The following is a 24,469-nucleotide window of genomic DNA, read 5'->3' on the forward strand; positions in this document are numbered from 1 at the left end:
GGCGATCGGCAATCAAACTGTTTGATTCGACATACGCTTTATCATTAGCTAATCAATGCGACAGATGTATAACTACAAAAACTTGTGTAGATTTTAGTATTATATGTTTTGGCGCCTTTGTGTCTCTTTGTTCGTGGATTTCAAAGGAAGGTGTCGAGCTCTGTTTTTTAGCTTCAAGCAAAGAATAAAGATTAGTACGTATAGAGCGGTAACCCTCCTCCTCGCAGCAATACGTATCGAACGCCGCCATTACCCCCTCTGGGTCTTACTTTGGTCTGAAATGGCCGTCAACCGCTAAGGAGTGTGAGCCGACACCACTTTCGTTTCTTCCAATCTCATCAAAGTTTAGAGAACTATTAACCACACCTTTCTTTAAAGGATATGTGTATACCATTTATTTGTTAGTTCTTCTCTTCTTCTATCGTGTGGTCTTCTGGTGTCAAGGTTACTATTGAGCCGCCAAAGGCCCCTGACATGGCTCATATAACGACTACTTAGTTAGATCAGTAAGGCCCTGCGCAGACGACAGACTATCCGTGACGCAATTTTTAGTCTGTGAAAATATAACCTATGCAATTATATGCAGTAACGCACACGACGCGCAAAAAGTCCGGCGCGTTACTGCATATAATTGCATAGGTTATATTTTCACAGACTAAAAAGTGCGTCACGGATAGTCTGTCGTCTGCGCAGGGCCTAAGTAGTAACCGGGACCAACGGGTTGACGTGTCCTACCGAAGCACGGATAATCTTACTTTCGGACAATCAGGTGATCAGCCTGTAATGTTCTAACCAAACTAGGGACCACAAAGTAATTGTAATTGTATGTGTTATATGTTTCTTTTTGTACAATAAAGTGTTTTTGTATATTGTATCGTATTAAGAAGAACATCATAGAAGGTAAGCTACAAGGAAAGAGAGGAAGAGCTTTCTTGGAACAGATGAAAGAGAAGGAGAACGTCGTGTCTTATAAGGAAGTGATAGCATTGGACTTTGATAGACAAGAATGGAAAATGCTACACCGACAAGAGCTTGGCTCTGGAATTAGTGAAGAGCGTATCAAGACACGGGAATGTAATCTTTTTTCAACTTCTGTGGCACCATTCATGGCAACCATTACTTTCTCATCTGATTCTCCAATTCCACGTCCTCAATTACATGTGACTGATTTATATTTCTGTCAGAAGTTTCTGGCGTCAACAAAGGAAAGTATACAATTTTGATATCAAACACCGACCCACAAGTATTCCAAACAATACGCCTACGAAGTCAACATTGCAATATTTCTACTCTGAAAATCTATTAACAATATTGAAACGTCTCCCGCTATGCTCGTAAATATTCGTTCGGGACGGACACAATATCAGTAGCTATAGTGGACTGCCAGTGATGCAGGTAAAGAAAAAAACTGGAAAGTACTGTTATCGAATTTCTCATTACTTTAGGACCCCGATACCGACCCGCCGGCGTGGTCGACGATTTCCTGAAATCAGCGCTTATCGCTATCGATGTATGATGTTATGTATTTTTTCCTCTCAGACAACGCCCTCAGCCGAGGTTCGCCCCCAACTGGGCACCCTCAGGCCTGTTGTCTTAAACTTTGTACCTGGTGAGAGCCTTCAGCGATCCCCATTTGTCCGGCTAAGTAGTTAATTCCATTTGCGGCAAATCTACTATAAGTCACGACAAAAAAAAGAACTTCCGATAGTTAGACTATCGATTGTTGACCTTGAAACTCTTATATACTATCGACATCGATATTATCAATGGCTCATTTATATCAATACTTTCGTTACACAGCAACACTATCGATTCTATCGATGCATTGTGTGTGTGCATTTATAATGGCGATTCTAAAAAAAATATCTAATTTATTTTCCACACACAGAACATTAATGTAGGTATTGAATTGTTGTAACGAATTTATTTAGCTATTTTTACTGTACAATGAACTAATTAATTATTACAAAGGTAATGAAAATTTGCTTTATTCTTTGAGTATTGCCTATCGACAGGCCACTATCGATAGTATTGCTTCTGAATATTGCAAGGACCATCGATAGTATTGGTAGTGATCAATACTATCCTTGCAATATAAGGCGACTGTCTATCAGTCTTTTACGGCCGGTGGCTTGACGTCGGGTTAATCTACCGTGCGTTCGCTTTATTTTCCATCTACTTGCCGTAGCGGAAATCGACGTTCGGTAAGTCGCTGTCAACGCCATAATTATATTCATTCGATGGAATTCCATAGTCTATACTTTCCATCGGGGTAAGCAGAGACTATGGTGTTCCATCCACCGATTCGATTCTTAAATTGACTGATCGATTTGTTTGATTCGATTCCTTTCGATTCATCCACCATCACATAAATCTAAGCACACCACATTAGTAGCGTCACTGCACAGATATCCACTGTGCCCGGTCTATCCCCGCGGGTGGTCAGTCACAATTGATCGCCTCTAAAAATAAACTCAATTGGGTGGAAAAATTGAGAACAGGCTATGTCATATGACAGAGGATCACATTTTGCAACTGATGTTTTCATAGGCAAGGGTGTTTGTTGGAGAATCTTTGACCGGGTTTATAAGGGGCGAAATCCGATAATTTATTATTTATTTACATTTCACGACTTTACAGTGCAGATGCGCCAATGCGCCGTGAAAATTTCAATATAAACAATAATATACTTAGGTGTAAACAATATAAACAAATATTTAACTTTCACACATCGTTCATCATCAGATATAATACATATCTAACAAAACATTGCATCACCAGCAAGGTCGGCACGCCAACTGCGCCGCGCGCGTCGCGAATTATATCGAGGGCTTCCACCAATAGTCGTACGACGCATATCGGTCATAGATAGCGTTCGCTGCGTCGATTGGTCGAAGCCCTTTATATAATTCGCGCCGATAAAATTCGTTGCCGTGCCGCGAGGGTAGAGGTGTATATAGTATACCAATTCTCGCCAGCTGTTTAAGTCATATGTAATATGGATGAACTTCTTGCCATTAATAGGGCACAAATCCTGTAAACCAGGTGATATCTATGATCGAAACATGAATTCAAACTCATAAAGCGAAATTCAGTGGTTAAGAATCCGAGCCCCAGTGACATTAAAATGTAAGAAAATAAAATATAAATGTAACCACACACATAAACAAAAAAATATAATGTTACGTAATATTTCTTATAGGAAAATATATTTTATAATTGGTTTGTATTTAGTTAAAACCTACATAAATAAGACTGAAGACATCTTTACCTCAAATAACTGTTGGCGAAAAGATGATACTTTTGCGAACAAATTGCACGAACATGGCAGTTTATTGGCTTTCAAAAGACGACTTAATACTGTCGTAGCATTCTCCCTCGCTTGTGACCCGGAAGCAAAAATAACAAGCGGTGAAAAGGGAGTCTACTCTCGTGTCAATAAGGAAATTATTTGTGATGAGCGAAGCGAGCTTTTGGAGGTCCTTAAGCAAAGTAAGCGAATCCGAGACGCGCTAATAAGCATTTTGGAAAAGAAAAACATTGCGGGGAACCCCTGGTAATTACGTGTTTGAACAGAAAATTGAATATATACAAAGATTTTTGGCTTAAGTTGAATGTTCTTACAATTACAGTAGCTCGTAACTTTATAGGTTTTCTGGGAGTCCGGTCTCCGTGGTCCAGTGTATGAGTGTCAGGCTGAATATTCGAACATCCCGGGTTCAAATCCCAGTGGGCACATAAGAGGAGAAGAAGGATGATTTCAATTGTTTAGAGCCCAAGTCGCGATTTGAGCTTGGCAGTCCTAATGAGCAACACGCTGTTAGAATAAACGGGTTGGTCTCAAATTGTCTAGGTGGCATTATGACTAACTACATTAAAGACTTTATCTCAAAGCCACTAGATATTGTTAAACCTAGATCTTGTATTGACTTCGTCGCAAATAGCTTGATTGACCACATCGTATACAATACAGTCAACTACAGAATGATTTTTACTTGGAAATACACACAATCTGTGTTAAGACACACTAAAACAGCGTTCCGCTCCGCTATCGCTCCGTCTAAAAGCACCAACCTTTACGTACAAAGGCAAATTGAACGCATAACTTCTGTTTAGCAGACACAGGTGGCCAGCACTCTCGAATCTGAAGATATATTCCCCGGCTGATGCAGATATACTACCTTTATTTGGCTAGAATATATCACTGCAATGCTATTTATCTATTTGCCACAGCACTTGGAATAATGTTTGAACTAGGAAATGCAATCCGGATTTCGCGAGCATAATATGAGGAGATCCCATTCAGTGAGAATGACGGGATTGGGCGAATCTCCTTGAGTTATACTTTTTGTTTTGATTATGCTGATTTCCAAAGAAAACTTAATTATTTAGTTAGTAATATTGAAGAATAAAAGTTTATGTTTTCATCGTTTTTTATTTCATCGTCTAGATCCCCAAAATTTCGGGATCTCGCGGAATTGACATTTCCAATTCCGCGGGATCTCGAATTTGCGTTCTAGTCGGGATTGCATTCCCTAGTTTGAGCATAATTCTGAATAATGCTGTTTCAGTTATGATTTTTGAGTGAAAACAAATCAAACATTCAGAAACTAGTAGGTAAGCCTTAGTTTTTTTTGACGTGACTTATTGTAGATTTGCCACAGATGGCATTAACTACTTGGCCGGAAGTAAGTCTTAGTATGTACTGTCAATCTTTTGATAGTACCTAAAATTTAAAATTTATTTAGGCTTAAAATGGCCACTTCGAAGCAATTCATCTAAGAAAGCAATATTGCAATTTGACATTTGCGCATATGAAAGTAAATGCGCAATGCAACAAATAAAAAGCAATATTGCTTTCTTAGATGAATTGCTTCGATGTGGCCATTTTAACCCCCCAGGAGTCGATATGTTTCATTCCAAAACATGTTTTTGCTTCAAGGCTTTTTCTACGAAAATATTTGCCTCACGTACGCTTTTATATTATTCTCCTGATAAAGTACCAGCACTTTTTTTGGATGGAAGAAGGAATATTTCAATACCGTGATCTTAGTTCATCACATAAGCTCACCGCTATATCCTAAAGGGGTAGTCAGAGGTACATCCATCACAAAATGAACTTAGTACCACGCCTCACCGAACTTCCTTTTACGCCAACATGATAGGTGGTGAGCCGTATCGCCGTATATAATGGTAGAGGAAACTGTGTTATTAATAATACATTAGTTCAAGTCTGGTCGGAGTGCGAACCAGCGCTCCCTGATTGCCAGCCGATGTACTACTGGACCACAGTGTCCCGGCTACTACTTACTGGTGTAAGTACATAGGTGAGCTGAATCCTGTGGGAATCTACCTTACAACCCACACGACGAAGATCTAAGGACAAACTTTTTCCAGTCATCTCTGTGCAACCAACCGCCAAATAGCAAGTAAACAAACAAAAATCTAAACAAACCTCCAAGATTGCTGAAGAAAAGAAAGCACGTGAGCTCAACTCGAAAACATCTTCAGGCGAGATCCACAGACAGCATTCAATAACGACGGAGAACGACATGAGATTTGAAACCGTATCTTGTTTGGGAATCAAAAAGGAGACGAGACGGGCCATTCAAAAAACGGAGCACAAACATTGGTACCACGCGTTCTCGAAAGAGTTTTCAAAAATGACGAGACTTTTTTGAACGAGTTGACTGGTTTGATGGGAAGTATTCTTAGGCAAAATACTTAGAGGTACCTTTTATTGACAAAGCTTAGGGAGCTGGACAGAGACAGACCGGCCACTCTATACTTGGAATTAAAATACTTACTAAGTTAATTGTAAGGTGTTACATTGATAATTTTAAATATTTAGTAAATATGATATTTGTCGGACGACGCTCAGTGGGTAGGCCCGCTACAAGGTGGACCGACGATCTGGTGAAGGTCGCGGGAAGCCGCTGGATGCGGGCAGCGCAGGACCGATCGTCGTGGAGATACTTGGGGGAGGCCTATGCCTAGCAGTGAGCGTCATACGGCTGATGATGATGAAATATGATATTTATAATGAGCCTTTTTTGTAAACTTCTTTATCATCGATTTCGTCATCATTTAGTCATAATTCTAGTGTGACTATGATTAAACTTCCATCAATAATAAATAATACGATTAAAAATCATATATCCGCCTATTTGATTAAAGTTTGAATTTCAATTCCACCAATATAAATATAGCTTCTTCTATTACTTTACCCACTAAATATTAAACCCAGGGGCGCCAACATTTCCATCAAAATATTATTACTCAATGCCTTATTTATTAATATTACAACTAACATAACTATTATAGTTATTTATTACTTATTAAAATTGTAATCATCTGCCTACATCGTGATCAAAATAAATTGGTAATGCTCTTTAAACAAGATACACGTATCATAATTAAGTAACTGTTGGGTAAGTTAGGTACCATGTAGGTATTTGGAGAACACTGCTGCGCCAGTGCAATAAACGGCCTCGCTCTGAACGCACGTAGTTTCATTTATAACACGTGGCGACGATCGGTTTAATTACATACCTACTCACGCAATAAAAGTTGAAGTTGTAATAAATATTCATAATGAACAGTGCTATCGGGAATTTACCTTGTTACGAAGTAGGAAGTGATTGGCGAGTTTTTAAGGAAAGATTAAAAATTTGGTTAGATGTGAATACCGTCAAACAAGAAAGCAAGGAATTTTCGAAGAGCGAATGGCACCGGGCTGTGTTACTCAGCGCACTCAACGAAACGGCGTATAAGTTGGTACGCGAATTAATTGCTCCGAAAACAGTGACGGAGTTGTCGTATGACGAGATTATAACTGCAATAGACAAGCACCTTTTGCCAAAAAAATCTCTGTTTGCGGAGCGGCACCATTTTCACAGTGCGACACAGAGGGTTGGCGAGGAATATGCACATTGGGCCGCACGAGTTCGTCGCTTGTCTACGGATTGCGAGTTTGGTTCAGTTGTCGATGAAATGTTGCGGGATCGCTTTATACTGGGTATGCAACCTGGTGCGGAACGCAATAAATTGTTCTTAGAAGAACCGAAAGCGTTGACGCTGAATAAAGCACTCGACATAGCTGTGTCGGTACACAGCGCGAGACAAGCGGCGAGGCAGTCAGAGTCGGCGCCGGCGGCGTCGGCGGTGGGTACAGCGCAGGCGCAGCTCGCACTTGCGGACGTGTATAGGGTTGCTGCAAGTTCGTCTAACGGTGTACAGTGTGAAGTATGCGGGTATAAAAATCACAGTGCCGAAAAGTGCAGATTTAAAGGCTACAAGTGTAAAAATTGCGGGCTTAAGGGCCATTTAAAGCGCATGTGTAAAAGCGATAAGCGCGTAAATATGTTACAAGTTCAATCTTCTGACGGAAGTAACGATGATGACGGTAAGGACGTGAACATTTATAATATTCGTAGTGTTCGTGGTGAGGCCATGAAGTTGTCCGTCGTTGTGGGGGGAGAAACCGTACAATTTGAAGTTGACAGCGGTTCTTGTGCCACTGCAATACCAATCGGTATCTACGAATCTCGTTTTAGAAATTTTCCTTTAATAACTCCGAAAATAGTTTTAAAATCGTATACGGGAGAAATTCTAGATACAGTTGGTAGTATTAACATACCTGTTACATACGAAAGAGAAACGAAGAATCTTGATATTTATATAGTCAATAATGCCGGGCCAGCCCTATTAGGTAGGGATTTCTTATCAGCGTTCAAATTACAACTTTGTAAGGTAAATTATTGTGCGGCACAGTCGGAGGTACATTATTATGAGAGTAAATACCCTCACCTGTTCTCTGATAAATTAGGTTGTTTAAATAAATTTAACGTAAAATTAACGCTTAAGCCGAATAGTCAACCGATTTTTTTTAGACCACGGCCGGTGCCGTTTGCGTTGAGGGACAAAGTTGAAAAGGAACTCGATAAGTTGGTAAACTCAAATGTAATAGAACCGGTTGACCATTCCGATTTTGCGAGTCCAACGGTCGCTGTCTTAAAGCATAATGGAGAGATACGGTTGTGCGCGGATTACTCAGTAACCTTAAATAAAGTGTTACAAATCGAAAAGTACCCTTTACCAAAAACAGATGAATTATTTAGCAAATTACATGGTGGGCAACAATTTTCGCAGTTAGACTTAAGCAAGGCCTACTTACAATTAAAATTAGAAGAGGAATCTCAATTGTTGACAACAATAAACACCCACAAAGGATTATTTAAATTTAAAAGGTTGGTGTTCGGACTTTCTAGCGCGCCCGCCATTTTCCAAAGAACGATGGAGGAGTTATTACAGGGTATCGATGGGGTTATCTGTCTACTGGATGATGTATTAGTAACAGGAACTACAAAGGAACAACATTCAGATAGATTAGAACAAGTTTTTAGTCGGTTGCAGGACGCGGGGTTGGTACTGAACAAAGATAAATGTCATTTGTTTATGGATAATGTGACTTATCTGGGATTTGTTATTGATAAAAATGGAGTCCATAAATCACCAGAGAAGATCAAGTCAATGTTAATGGCAAAGGAACCTAGTAACGTACAGGAATTAAAGTCTTTCCTGGGTTTGATTAATTATTACAGGAGGTTTGTGCCGAATGCATCTTCCATTCTTAACCCTTTAAATCGTCTTTTGCAACAGGGAGTCCAATGGCGTTGGACAGAGGAGCACCAATCAGCTTTTAGACGGATTAAAGAAGAATTAGCGTCGGAAAGAGTTTTAGCTCATTACAATCCGGCTCTTAAATTAGTGCTAACTGTAGACGCGTCCCCCACAGGTTTAGGCGCGATACTAGCACAAGTAGAAAACGAAGTCGAACGGCCGATAGCTTACGCCTCTCGTTCCCTAAATAGTGCTGAAAAAGGTTACAGCCAAATCCAAAAAGAGGCAACGGCTATTATTTTTGGAATTCGTAAATTTCATCAATATCTGTACGGATTAGAAGCACCTTTCATTCTCCGTACAGATCACAAACCGTTGATGTTTATTTTTCATCCTCATAAAGGAGTCCCCGAAGTCACAGCAAATCGGTTACAGCGGTATGCGTTGTTCCTTAATAGCTATAACTATGAGATTCAATATGTACAAAGCGCCAACAACTGTGCCGATTATCTAAGTCGATCAGCTGTGAGCGCATCGCCGCCGGCTGATAGTTGGTCGGACACGTCACCGCAACCGGTTTACGCGCCGGCCGATACAGCTACTTACATTTGTTTTGTTACGGATGGAGATTTGCCTATAACGTTAAGCGAAATGCGAGTTGAAACAGAGAAAGATACACTTTTACGTTCGGTAAAAAACCTAATATTATCAGGGTGGCCTAAAAAGATCACAGACAAGGACCTGCATCTGTTTTTCAACTGTAGGCATGGCTTGTCATTCGAGGGAGGGGTGATTATGAGGGGACATAAGATTGTAGTTCCTTTTAGTTTACGTAACAGGATCTTAGATGAGTTGCATAGAACGCATTTAGGTATTAATAAAATGAAATCCGAAGCCAGGTCTAGATTTTGGTGGCCGAATATAGATCTAGAGATTGAGTCTAGAATATCTGGTTGTCAAATCTGTATGCAACTAAAAACTAATCCTCCGCGCGTACCATTAACGCCCTGGCCTTTCCCTCGCGCCCCGTGGGACCGAGTACATTTAGATTTCTTTGGCCCGTTACATGGGAAAATGTTCCTCATTGCTGTAGACGCCTACACGAAGTGGGTAGAGTGTTTTCCATTGAATAATAATTACTCCACGGCGGTTGTTGTTGAAAAGTTAGAAGAAATTATGTCTCGGTTTGGGGTAATGCGTGTCTTAGTAACTGATAACGGGACATCGTTCACGTCTAGGGAATTTCAGGATTTTTGTACGCTTAATGGGATAAAACATGTAACTTCGCCGACATATAATCCAGCAAGCAATGGTCAGGCAGAGATATATGTGAAAATTGTAAAAAATATTTAAAAAGTCAATTATTAGAAGGCAAAACCATAAATAATATTAACCGACGTTTATTAGAATTTTTATTCAGATATAGGAACTCTAAACACACAACGACGGATAAATCACCGGCGGAGCTATTGTTTGGACGTAATTTACGAACAAGACTGGATGGCTTGAACGTTCACACGGAAAAATCAACGTCACTTCCGTCAGATACCTTACTACATGAAATTGTTCAAGGGAAACAGTGTTTGCAAACTAAGTATTACAAAGGGAATAGAAATGTAAATCTAGATATAAGTGACAGTGTGTTAGTAAAACTTAATAATCATAACAGATGGTATAAAGGAATTATAAAGAGCAAGATTGGAAACAGTTTATTCGAAATTTTTATACCAGAACTTAACCAAAAAATAAAAAAGCATAAGAATCAGATATACAAGTTAAAAGTGACTTCAGAGACCGCAGACGCCAAGGCCAAGTCATGCGGTGAAGAATTACAATGGGAGTTATTGCAATCACCTTCGGAAGCACCTAGAACGACCAATTCAGAGGCAATGCGAGAAGAAATGTCTAGTGGGGAAGGATCGGTATTAGACAGAGTCTCGGGAAGAGAGTGTGGCACGACATCAGAGGGAGCAGACACAGCCGAGCCTCCAGCACCGGGGCCCGCCGAGCTTCCGGGACTCGCAGCAGGCACAGGGTGGCGTTCAAGATTAAGAGATATTCCGCGGTTTGATTATAGCCCTTATTTTTAGTTTTTAAGGATTTAAGGTGGAGGGATGTTGGGTAAGTTAGGTACCATGTAGGTATTTGGAGAACACTGCTGCGCCAGTGCAATAAACGGCCTCGCTCTGAACGCACGTAGTTTCATTTATAACAGTAACTATTATTATTAAGAGCTAAATATTAGTCTCACAAAGAGGGACTTTCTAGACTAAGTTAATCAAAAACAATATAGATGACGTACTAACGAAAAAAAAAGGATCAAAGAATAAAGTATTTTATCTATCTATGACGCTGAAAATATTTTCCTTCGTTTAACCTTCTAATTTCCTGGATAACAGACATATGCATATTTTATCTATATTTTTGAGTATGAATGATGACTCTTTTTATTACACCCAGGCACAATTACATCTTTCCACCCATTATTCACATTCATAACATGGTGCGTTTTAACGTACCACGAGCTGCTCGACAGCGATCATTACGAACCCGCCCGGTGTTCGCGCCTATTAGCAGTCGCACAAACGCTGGTAAGCGCGCGCCGCTCAACGCGCTCATGACATCCTATAATGTTCATTTCCAGGATATTGTCATTTTCTCACTGCCTGCGCCTACATTTAGAACCTCAGTACTAAATAAAATCGGTGCTATGAGCGGCTGCAGTTTAACCGGCCAATCGCATAATCAGTAGGTACTTAAGATTTCTGTTAGGTTAAAGAAAAAAAACGGACTGTAGGGATGGCGCATTGTTACTGTGATCTGTTTCAGTTTATCAATTCGACACACCCAAGAATAAAACCTATAATTACATAAATAACGTTGAGCCTACTAACACTGGCGCCATCCACCTGGGAAATTTATTTCAATATTTCAATATTATATACTTAAATAGAAACTGTACCTATTGTCATATGCCTACATTTACGTATAGTTATACATAACTGCGTATAGTTATACGTAAATGTGGGTATAGTTGTCAGCACGCATCTTAACGAGATCCTAAAAATGTAAACTGTATACATAAGCTGTGGATAATGTAGTTGGTTGCATGTTAAGATAAATTTTGTTTTAAGCTATTACAATTTGTAACATTATAATATGTAACTGTTTGTTATCCCAAATAAATAAAAAAAAAAAAAAAATTCAATCTATCTATCTATCTACTCAGCCTCTTTCACGCCATCTTTTCCGGTCCTGTGCAAGTAGTAAAAATAATCGCTCTTGTAACACATGGTAGGGCCCTATATCCCAGGTGTGTCATGGCTCAGTAAACACGTGCTAAGGATGTCCATGCATCCGCTAAACTGAGGACCAATTTGATGGGGTAAGTTTTTTTTTAATCCAACCAATTGGGGTTGAAAGTTTATTTATGTTAAGGTTATTTTTTGTACTTGGTTGTTGTGCATGTTTGTGTAGGTGTGGAGATGTTGATGAGTGTATTTATTTTAGGGTATAGTGTAGTGGCCATGTTTGGAGAATGCGTGACTTACAACGTAGTGTCAGAGTTTCGAATCTCGGCTCGAAAGCAGTGAATATGACTTTGATTTTGGATTCATATTTGGAACATAGATAATTTAAATGTTAAACCGAGTGAGAGTCCCCAGCTCCCCGTTTGTCCGGCCAAGTAGTTAATGCCATTTGCGGCAAATCTACAATAAGTCACGTGACAAAAGAAAAGTCATAGATAATTTATGTATGTCACGTGGTTTGTATGATTTCTACCCGCTTAAAGTTAATAGGCTTGCCTCTATTACATAGAAGTAAAACGCATAATGTCGAATTCAGTGGTTTATAGCCCAAGCCGGGATTCAAACCCGTGAACATACGATGTGAGCCACGCGTTCTCCGAACAGGGCAATCACGGATCACGGCTATTGTATTTGTTTTATTAAACGTACCTATTTATATTTTAAGAAAATAAAAATATATTTTTACTCCTCATTTAACGTAGGACTTCTAAGTATTTTTCTAAGAATTAATTCTATACAAAGGTAACTACTTAAATGTTGAATATGAACACAGAACGTAAGCACTTTTAAGATAATTTAATTATTCTGTAAGAAACACAAATTTTATGGAGCTTATCGTGAAAGTATGATTATATTTTTCCGTTTATTTGCGTTTTGTTACCTTTGCCGAGTTCTTGTGTTATTTGTGACCTCCATTTATTATTTACCTGTAACAAAAGTGAAAAAAATAACATTATTTTTTGTAACACAGCATTACACAAGTAATTAAATTACATAATACCGGGTTCTTATCGCGTTAATATCAGGGATATCAACATAGCACTTGCAACAGTGTTGAAATATCGGGAGTCTCATATCCCTGATTAGAACGCGGTAAAAACCCGGTATTAATGTTTTAATTATGATAATAACCGCGTAAACCTCAAACAATGTATAACACACGTATCTTCGAAGAAATGGGCAAAGGTGTATATTATATACTGTCACGAGCATTAATATGTATACACTTTGGTACCATGTCACATTAACTTTTTTGACGAATTGAACTGTAAGTCTCACTAAATGTCAAATATGTTAGTGCGACAGAGTCCTAAAGTGGGTACATTATATTGCTCATGACTGTACACCCACTCTTCGCCATCTATGTTTATGTCCCATGTACGGTCAGGAGTAATAATATGTATACACTTTGAAACCATGTCACATTAACTTTTTTGACACATTAAACCGTAAGTCTCATTAAATGACAAATATGATAAGTGTGACAGGGTTCCAAAGCGGGTACATGAAATTGCTCATGACTGTAGGCAACAAGGGGCGAGCCTATTGCCATTAACCATACATTACAACCATACATTACACATACACACACACACACACACACACACACACACACAATCACCTATAATTTGTTACCTATAGATAGTATGTAAGTTACTTTTGGTTGTTTGTTTTGCTTATTTGTAGTACCTACAATGAGTTTTATCGGGAAGAGCGGTGTCTCCTGATACAGGCGCTACGCTTAAAAGGAGGCTCCAATCACCTATAATAGTGTATTGGTTTTCTACAAATAAAGTATTTTGTATTTTGTATTAACCGGGCAGAAATCTTAGAAATCGCCTCAATAAAGACATTTCATAATGTGCATTCTTTATACAGAGTGTTAGTGACATCGTAACGAAAACTTTAAGAGATGACTCAGACCCTGTTTCTGAGTTGATATCAAGTGGAATTTACCGTCGCAAAAGTACACTGAAAATAATAAAAAAAAAACACAAAAGTTTTCTTGAATTTTCCGACAGCAAATTCCACTTAATATCAACTCAAAATCATGGTCTGACTCACCCCCTCAGTATTCGTTACGGTGTCACTAACGCCCATACCTACTTGTATGGCTACCTGCATGCACTTGTATGCTGTATAAGTGACATCGTAACGAATACTGAGGGGGATGAGTCAGACCGAATAGTCACACAAAAACAAGAACAAACATAAATCACGCTTGTATATTGAAGGGGTACATCTATCGCAAGATGAACTAAGTACCCACACCTTACCGAGCTTTCTGTTAAACCGACGATATAAAAAATAATAAATAATTTTGTTTGTTAGTTTTTGAAGAGACGATTGCGACCATATTTTGAGCAAGAAAATTAAATAAGAACAACAAAAATGACTGACTTTGATTATAACGAAAGGTGACAACCCTATTAATCGCAATAACTTAATATAATAATATAAATAATAAATCCGCCTTCAAAGCTTAAGTTGCTGAATATTCATGTCGTATTGACAGCAAAATGAAATGTTTTGATCACCCGTCAACATCGTATTTAGTATTATAATTACTTCATGTCACAACATACATATTCAAACAGTCTGATAACATAATTAAAGGGCGATACTTTAATAGAAAGTACATTTCTCGAACTCATTCATAGCGTTGTCTTTATAGAGTTGCTACTTAATATACTGTTTATATTTATTATCTCCACCTGTCAACTGATTACAAACAAACTGACAAGTGCACTTGAGCTTGTAACCGTCTCGTTGTTGAAATTTGTGTAATGACTGATGAAATGATAACCTGTTTGATATATGAACTTTTTATTTAAATGTCGAGAGGTGTTTAAATTACTTACTGTACCTCTGGTTAAGTCTCTTTTGTAACTATCTTACTTTTTATTCGTCTTATGGTTGAGAAGAAATGGCTATAAGCAGTGGCAGTACTCAAATAGAAACTTGTTTTGCACTGGGTTTTCCCTTGACGGGTTCGAAAGTTTTTTTTTTGACATGACTTATTGTAGGGTTGCCGCATATGGCATTATCTACTTGGGGAGCGCTGAGGGCTCTGACCCGGTACAAAATTAAAACAACAGGCCTGAGGGTGAGGGTGCCCACGTGGGCCACATGGGCGCGAACTAAGCTCAGGGCGTCGGCTGAGAGCTAGTTTATATACATATACATAACACCGGTAAATATTTAATTCAGAAAAACAACTAATAATAATCTCATAATCTAATAATTTCTATAGTGACTAGCAAAATGGAAAGAGACGCAAATAGTTGCTATTGACAATTCCGACACTCAATACAGAAGTCTTATTTAAACTGTGTGACGTCTTTTCGGGAAGCAAGACGGACAGTCCGCGCACGCGCCTCTCTTCTTACCGGCTTACAGTAATTTAGGCTAAAGTAAGACTGAAAAGGGGTGACGTAAATCTAACTCGCCGCCCGATATGAATTTGTACAAGGCGAAGTATTAGAAAGAAAGAAGAAAGAAAGAAAAAAAGAAAGAAAGAAGAAAGAAAAAAAATATTTTAGAAATAAGTAAGCAGGTACATAGACAGTATAGAGGAGTGAATAAAATAAAATACCTTATATCTAAAAAGGGACGATTACCGTTCCATACGCAGTATTATTCGCAAGGAACAAAGCTAAATTCACAATAATAAAAAAGATCGATCGAAATAAGACAATACACACAGACGTGCACTTAAGCGAGCGTAACCAGACGAGATCTATCTATTCAAAAGCAATCACATTAGACACGGTTGGATCGCTTATGCATTACAGTAACGAGGCTACAGATCACAAGTTGATTAGAGAGTGCACGGTAAGACGGTGTTCTTTGAAAGTTGTTATGGGACACACGGGTGGGAAGGCTGGCGAGCTTAATTGATGCGACAAGTTTTTTTTTTATATTAGAAAGTAGATAGATAGATAGATAGATAAAATACTTTATTGAGCACAATGGACACAAAATACAGAGATAAGGACAGCATATACAGAAAAGCACAACAGGCGGCCTTATTGCTCATGCAGCAATTTCTTCCAGGCAACCTTTGGGTACAGGAAAATTTTGTACAAGTATAATAATAGCGGGTTAGTGCATTCTAACAAAATAAATAATTAAAAGAACAACCTACATAAAATAAGTACATTTAACTACATATTTATATTATACATAAATACGTATATAAAACGGTAAGCGGCGTGTAAGCGGTATATAAAGCGAAAGTTGATGGTAGGGCTGGCAGAGGAAGACCGAGAAGGACTTATGATGACCAAATTGGAGATGTCCTTAGAAAAGGTTCAATACGATCTACTCTGAACCGGCGTGCGTGTATGAAGCGATTGATGAATGTGGAGGAAGCAAGAGAAGTGTGTCAGGATCGAAGCAAATGGAATTCTATAGTCTCTGCTTACCCCGGTGGGAAATAGGCGTGAGTTTATGTATGTATGTATGTACGTATATAAAATTATTATATATATATGTGACAGTCTCGCCGACGGTGTATAGGCAGCCATTTAAGTTGAGAGCGGTAGTCAGAAACATGGTCAAACTAGGTTGGTAGGTAGGTTGATTTGTTTACGAAATCATGTTTAGGTCTTAGATGTTTATCACGTGCTTCGTGGTGAAGGAAAATATCGTAAGGAAGACTACATCAAAATCTCATCTAGCATTATTCCGTTTCTCACAGGGTTCACTTACCTAACCTAAAGATTTGCCAGATCCGGGTTTTTTACAGAAGCGTCTGCCTATCTGACCTTCCAACCCGCGAAGGGAAAACCAGCCCAATACAGGTTAGACCTACCTCCGAAAATGCATTTCTCGGGAATGTGGGTTTCTTCACGATGATTTCCTTCACCGCTGAGCACGTGATAATAATTTGTGATCCAAATATGAATTCGAAAACAAATTCGTCAATCGTTGGTTTAGGCCTGCGCTGGATTCGAACCTGCGACCTCAAAATGAGCAAGCGTTCTACGGGACAATGCTAGGTAGATGATGATGACATGTGCGGGATAATTTATTTACTTATTCAGCACCGGAAGGCCTGTCATGTGTTTTCTTTAGTGGACTAGAAATAACAAAATCTGATTACTTCGGCTTAACTTAGTGAATGCTTTTATTCTGTTCTGGGAGCAAATAAAAAACATAGAACACGTTCAGCTGCTTGTCTTCCCGGGCATGTCTTAAAAACCGACAGAGGGATTGTGTCCTCTAACATGATGGACTAATGTTATGGGTGATAGGCTGATTCCTTATGACCATAAGGTTTATTATATCCAGCTTAGGACATCGTATCAACAGTGGCTGCAAGTTGTCTTTGATTACTTGTGGCTCTGCCCACCCCATTAGGGATTACGGGCGTGAGTGTTTTTTTTAACTTAAGTGAATGTCATGATCTCCGTAGCGTTATCCCGTTTTCACATTCCATTTAGTGAATGCGTCTGAATTTATTGTTGAGTTATATATTTATTTATTCTTGAACCTACTGAATCTATTGTGCTACCTAATATTGTACGTCAGTAAAGGGCAAATTGTTGATGCCTATTAAAAATGTAACGGCTATTGTATGCAGTTAAGTCAATAAAAGATTATCTTATCTTATGTGCTTAGACTTCGTTTCCATTTTTTGTTTAATGTGTTCCCTGATTACCTTACCGGTTCCAACTGAAAATCAGCGCCATATTCTAGGCTATTTCAATATGCTGAGGTGGAGCCGTTTCGACATACATTCATAATTGTATTATTTTCTTTTAATATGTGAAAACATTAACATAACATAAACAGCCCATATACGTCCCACTGCTGGGCACAGGCACAGGCTAATAGCCGGGACCAACGGCAACGGCTTAACGTGCCCTCCGAAGCACAGAATAATCTTACCTTTTCTGACAATTAGGTGATTCAATCCTGAAAAGTCCTAACCAAACAAAGGACAGTCTCACAAAGTGATTTCGACAATGTCCCCATCGGGAATCGAACCCGGACCTCCAGATCGTGAGCCTAACGCTCTAACCACTAGACCACGGAGGCTGTTAAACAAAACATTACAAAAAGAACAAAACATTAGTATGTCCGTTAATATTTTTTCTTTCTTTATTTATTTATGTTACAAAGAAAGCTAAAATTACTTTCCTTACAGCTCTCCTAAACCGTATGTCCGACGAGAGTGCTAAGTCCTTTAATGCCTTTGTGAATCTTAGATGCTGCAAGACCATTTAGATTTCCAGGAACACAGGGCCAAAGATTTGCTGAAAATAACACATCAGCAGATTTAAACGAGAAAGGTTTTTACACAGGAATATGCATCCTGGTAGATTGTAGCTTTATTTTTTACTAGCTTTTGCCCGCGACTTCGTCCGCGTGGCGTGTTATATAAGAGAGAGATCTTTGTGTGTGTGGGAGTGCATATCAAATTTCAAGCATCTAACTTATGCAGTTTAGATTTTTTCATACAATTTTTTTCCCAATAACTCCCATTTTTCAAAATACAGCCAAAAATGAACTTTATATTTACTAAGGTATGCATGCATGCTAGATTGAATCAATTGATTGAATTGATTTTTTTTTAATTGATTGTTCATTGAGTTTTAATTTTAATACACACTTCCTCTCTTCCCTTCAACGTTGCTGTGCCCTACAGGGTCCATGTTTTAGTTCCTATGCCTATGTAACACCCCATTGTACTACATGGAATGCAATACATAATTTAATTGAATTGAATTGAAAACATCTATCTTACGCGGTTTCGTTTTTTTCATACAAATGTTTTTTTCCCGCTAACTCCCGTTTCCGTGGGAATTTTGCAATATCCTGTTGCAACTAAGCTTTAAATTAACTAAGGTACCTGCATGCCAAATTTCAAGCGTCTAACTTAAGCGGTTTAGATTTTTCATACAAAAGGATTTTCCCGCTAATTTCCGTTCCCGTAGGAATTCCGGGAATTCCTTTCTTAGTGCACCTCTACGGTACCTAAGCTACCTAGCCTTCCAAATTTCAAATGCCTACATTTAGCCGTTCAGGCTATGCGTTGATTCAGTCACTGAGTCAGTAAGTTTCTCCTTTTATTTGGATTTGATTTTTTCATACAAATGTTTTTTCCCGCTAACTACCGTTCCCGTGGGAATTTTGTAATATCCTGTTGCAACTAAGCTTTAAGTTTACTAAAGTACCTGCATGCCAAATTTCAAACGTCTAACTTGAGTGGTTTAGATTTTTCATACAAAAGGATTTTCCCGCTAATTCCCGTTCCCGTGGGAATTTCGGGAATTCCTTTCTTAGTACACCTCTACGGTATCTAAGGTACCTGCGTGCCAAATTTCAAACATCTAACTTGAATGGTTTAGATTTTTCATACAAAAGGATTTTCCCGTTAATTCCCGTTCCCGTGAGAATTTCGGGAATTCCTTTCTTAGTGCACCTCCACGGTACCTAAGGTACCTGCATGACAAATTTCAAACGTCTAACTTAAGTGGTTTAGATTTTTCATACAAAAGGTTTTTCCGCTAATTCCCGTTCTCGTGAGAATTTTGGGAATTCCTTTCTTAGTGCACCTCTACGGTATCTAAGGTATCTGCATGCCAAATTTCAAACGTCTAACTTGAGTGGTTTAGATTTTTCATACAAAAGGATTTTCCCGCTAATTCCCGTTCCCGTGAGAATTTTGGGAATTCCTTTCTTAATGCACCTCTACGGTACCTATGGTACCTGCATGCTAAATTTCAAACGTCTAACTTGAGTGGTTTAGATTTTTCATACAAAAGGATTTTCACGCTAATTCCCGTTCCCGTGGGAATTTCGGGAATTCCTTTCTTAGTGCTCCTCTACGGTATCTAAGGTACCTGCATGACAAATTTCAAACATCTAACTTGAATGGTTTAGATTTTTCATACAAAAGGATTTTTACGCTAATTCCCGTTCCCGTGGGAATTCCGGGAATTCCTTTCTTAGTGCACCTCCACGGTACCTAAGGTACCTGCTTGACAAATTTCAAACGTCTAACTTGAGTGGTTTAGATTTTTCATACAAAAGGATTTTCCCGCTAATTCCCGTTCCCGTGAGAATTTTGGGAATTCCTTTCTTAATGCACCTCTACGGTACCTATGGTACCTGCATGCCAAATTTCAAACGTCTAACTTGAGTGGTTTAGATTTTTCATACAAAAGGATTTTCCCGCTAATTCCCGTTCCCGTGAGAATTTTGGGAATTCCTTTCTTAGTGCACCTCTACGGTACCTATGGTACCTGCGTGCCAAATTTCAAACGTCTAACTTGAGTGGTTTAGATTTTTCATACAAAAGGATTTTCCCGCTAATTCCCGTTCCCGTGGGAATTTCGGGAATTCATTTCTTAGTACACCTCTACGGTATATATGGTACATGCACGACAAATTTCAAACATCTAACTTGAATGGTTTAGATTTTTCATACAAAAGGATTTTTCCGCTAATTCCCGTTCCTGCGGGAATTTCGGGAATTGCTTTCTTAGTGCACCTCTACGGTATCTAAGGTACCTGCATGCTAAATTTCAAACGTCTAACTTGAATGGTTTAGATTTTTCATACAAAAGGATTTTCCCGCTAATTCCCGTTCCCGTGGGAATTTCGGGAATTCCTTTTTTAGTGCACCTCTACGGTATCTAAGGTACCTGCATGCCAAATTTCAAACGTCTAACTTGAGTGGTTTAGATTTTTCATACAAAAGGATTTCCCTTCACTACTCTGCTCCTATTGATTGTAGCGTGATGAAAAGTATACTATTACCTGTCCAGGAGTGTGAAGAATAATTGTACCAAGTTTCATTAAAATCCGTCCAGTAGTTTTTGTTTCTATAAGGAACATACAGACAGACAGACAGACAGACAGACAGACAGACAGACAGACAAAAATTTTACTGATTGCATTTTTGGCATCAGTATCGATCACTTATCACCCCCTGATAGTTATTTTGAAAAAATATTTAATGTACAGAATTGACCTCTCTACAGATTTATTATAAGTATAGATAAATAAAATGATTTGTATTCCATACATTGTATGCTTGTCGATTCTCGATCTCTTTCTTTTTCAGCGGAAGAAACAATGACAGGTATAACTTAAAAAAAAATTAGATTGTGTGTACTGGAATCAGTGACAGTGTGTATAACAATGTCGTGACGGTGCCGCTAATGATGTCTTTTGAAGAGAAAAATATTTTTTATTTTACGTGGTTTTCACTCTTCGACAATTATGTAAGTACGTTTGAATTTTCACTTCACATCTGACCCCACTTAGCACGGTTGGAGTTCACTCCGTTAAAGAATGTAAAGGCTAACTCGCATACGCAGTTTGCAAGGGATTTAATTTCTCGTGGACAAAGTTTTTGCTTAGCAACGGTTGGATTCTCAGGGGCGGGAGAAATTAAAAATACTCACTGAGCTGCTTGTCTTGCAGAGAGGAATCGTGTCTTTTCTTACATGATGGACCGCTCTTCTTTTTTTTTTCTTGGTTGTAAGTAAGTAAATGCCGAGCGAGTACCCTTTTTAGTTTTAAGTCTTACATTTCATATATGTTCAAATTTTAATATTAAGAAATTTATGTAACGTCTTAAACCTAAATAAAGATTCTATCTATCTATCTATCTATCTATCTAAATAAGCAAGTAAACGTTTATAGTATAAATAAAATTTGTTGATAGAAGGTAGGAGTAGGATTTTACTACAAAATCAATTCCTCGGTTTGTCTGTGGAAGTGGAGTTCGCTTAAAAATATTATGTATTTAAACACTAACTTACAACAAAGAGATCTTTTGAATGCAATGCTCCCGCATTTAAAAGACCCGCGGAGGTCCCGGGTTCAAATCCCGGTGGGGACATATCACAAAAATCACTTTGTGATCCCCGGTTTGGTTAGGACATTACAGGCTGATCACCCGATTGTCCGAAAGTAAGATGATCCGTGCTTCGGAAGACACCTTAAGCTGTTTATCCCGGTTACTACTTACTGATGTAAATAAGTAGTCGTTACATGAGCCATGTCAGGGGCCTTTGGCGGCTCAATAGTAACCCTGTCACCAGGGCTGATGGGGTTGGTAATCTACCTCACAACCCACACGATAGAAGAAGAAGAATGCGATGCTTAAAGATTTCCATTATAATGTATGTTTAAAGTCCAGCAGTGGGTGGATACAGGCTAGGTTGATAGATAGATCGTTTAAAGACTTACATTGTATAGGCGATGGTATCTTCTTCTTTTCTCGTGTGAGTTGTGAGTTCACTGACCAGGCTTATCAACCCCGACTGAGTTGATCTAGGGGAGGCCTCTGCCCAGCAGTGGACTGTTTATTTTTTTATTTGAAATATTGCCTATACCTACATAAAGAAACGACACATTTCACAAAAGCAGTACAATCCTACTTAAAATAATCTTAAATGAAAATGTATCGTAAATTATATTCGCAGTTTATTTAAGTTCATGGGATAATAAATTAATACTTTAAGTAGGAAATGGTAATGGCGATGCATGCAAAGGATTTTATGAGCAGACGCTTTAAATTATCGTGTAGTTATTAAAAAATTTAAACTAAACGGCATTTGGCCAACATTGGCGCCAAAGTTTGTGTTGACTTTATCAATTCGTCGTCATTAAAATTTTGTTTCTGACCCTATAGTCTAGCTAAGATCTGCAACGTAATACGAGAACTCTTACATTTCATAGAGTGAAACATTTTTTTTAAGTCGGTATTGAGAACTGTAGTTGTTCTGGTTAGGTCTTGGTTTGTTTGTTTGTCTGAGCACTGGTCTGGGTGGGTAGACAAGGTAAAATTTTGATAAATCTCAGTGTTAGTGAAGCAAAGTAACAGATATTGTTTGGAGTCTACGCGGTAATTAAAATAATTAAAACACATAATACCGGGTTCTTATGGCGTAAAATCAGGGATATGATATCCCTTATCTCTGACCGAGAGTCTCATGTCCCAGATATAACGCGATAAAAACCCGGAATTATGTGTTTATTTATTTTTTCTAATTCCTCCCAGTGGGACATGAGTGACATCTAATCAGGATTCAGGGATATGAGTCTAATTTCCCTGTAAGATTTGTGTATTTAATTAAGGAAACAAACGCTTGAACGCTGCGGCTCACATAAGTTAGTAGATACAGTACTTTGGCATAGACAGGATTGTGTCAACGAACGTAAATCAGTGCGCCTTCTAAATGGTATTGACAGATGTCAATGGCATCGCGACGAGGGCCGCGTTGAAGTAGCTTCTTATCAACCACAATTTATAATTAAAACTCTTTTTACAATAAAAATATATACAACAACATCCACCAACATCTACCAATACCCACCAACATCCACCAACATTCACCAACATTCGCCAACTATGTTTTACTTGGGAAACCCGTATACTTCAGTTCCCTCGTATACATTCCAAATCCAATAGTTCAAGCTCGGTGAAATTTTAACTCCTCATAAACTTTATAATGAACTGACTCATTTACTCTGATTGGATGAGGCTATGAAAACATAGCTACTAAAAATGAGCATTGGAGAATTTTACGCTGCATGATTTTTTATTATCGCTTGTGTGAAACGAAAGGCTGAAACTGCAAATTTGCAATTATATGTATGCCGATAATGAAATTGACGATATAAATTAATATTATCAATAATAAAAACACATATTGCACCAGTCAAAGAACTCTAGCCTAAACAATACGATTTATATGTGTAAGCGATTGTGCAGTTTTTGAGATGTATTCAAAACAAGTTTTCAATATTATTCGCTTTAGCGGTGCGGTTTGTGAACGGGTTGTGATACTCACCTAGTACCTAAGCATGTACCTATTTACGAAGAGATTTTACAGATCACTTATTGTTTCATTCACTCGTTCAATATAAAACTAACAGCCGTCTCAAACATCCGTCTCTTTCCGTTTCGGCGGACAATAATATGGCAGGTATAACGTAAATTGAAATAAGGAGATATCTGCTGAAGTCATCATTTTATACCGACATGGAGTCTCTGTATTTAACCATGTAATTAATGCCATCTGCGGCAAATCTATAATAAGCCACGTCAAAAAAAAAGAAGACTGCCTTCGACTCAAATACTTGAAACTTTGCAAAAAAGTTTATTTTAAGGTAAGTGATTATTTAGAAGATATGAATGCATGGGATTAACTGCCTGAAAACTGATATAAGGCAGCTAAATGACTCAATTGTATAATGATATGTTATGTTTTTTTTTAAATAACGTCTAGGGCCCTGTGCCGAGGTTTTTCTTGCAGCTTCTTTTCCCCGGCTATTCAGGTTGTGAGAAGCTGCAGTAGTTTCAGGCAGATGAGACGTTCGTTATGTTAAAATTGACGATTCAAAGTGAAAATATATTACTTACTGAATAAAGATATTTTTGAATTTGAATTTTGTGTGTTGATCATGTTTGTTTGCGACGTGGAATGAAAATCTGACACTAAGAAATTGATTTAATTTGGCTCTGAAAACGTGTCGGCCAATTTTCTTCGAAAGCCTCGTGGTTCTGC

General features: G+C 38.4%; 2 protein-coding genes across 2 annotated transcripts in view; one reads left to right on the forward strand and one right to left on the reverse strand.

Annotated features, from left to right (window-relative positions):
- LOC126374852 (hemicentin-1-like) overlaps positions 1-24,469 on the reverse strand; it is a 423,187-nt gene that overhangs the window by 81,041 nt on the left and 317,677 nt on the right. The window lies entirely within an intron of this gene.
- On the forward strand, positions 6,433-10,811 carry LOC126374877 (uncharacterized). Its single transcript, XM_050021645.1, has 2 exons — positions 6,433-7,405; positions 10,203-10,811. Exons 1-2 carry the CDS (start codon positions 6,595-6,597, stop codon positions 10,214-10,216), a joined length of 825 nt encoding a protein of 274 aa, XP_049877602.1. The 5' UTR covers positions 6,433-6,594; the 3' UTR covers positions 10,217-10,811.

The sequence above is a fragment of the Pectinophora gossypiella genome, chromosome 18 (genome assembly GCF_024362695.1).
Source record: "Pectinophora gossypiella chromosome 18, ilPecGoss1.1, whole genome shotgun sequence".
NCBI lineage: Eukaryota > Metazoa > Arthropoda > Insecta > Lepidoptera > Gelechiidae > Pectinophora > Pectinophora gossypiella.

Bases quoted from the DNA above. Each gene is read 5' to 3' on its own strand.
- LOC126374877 (XM_050021645.1), top strand. From the start codon at position 6,595: ATGAACAGTGCTATCGGGAATTTACCTTGTTACGAAGTAGGAAGTGAT.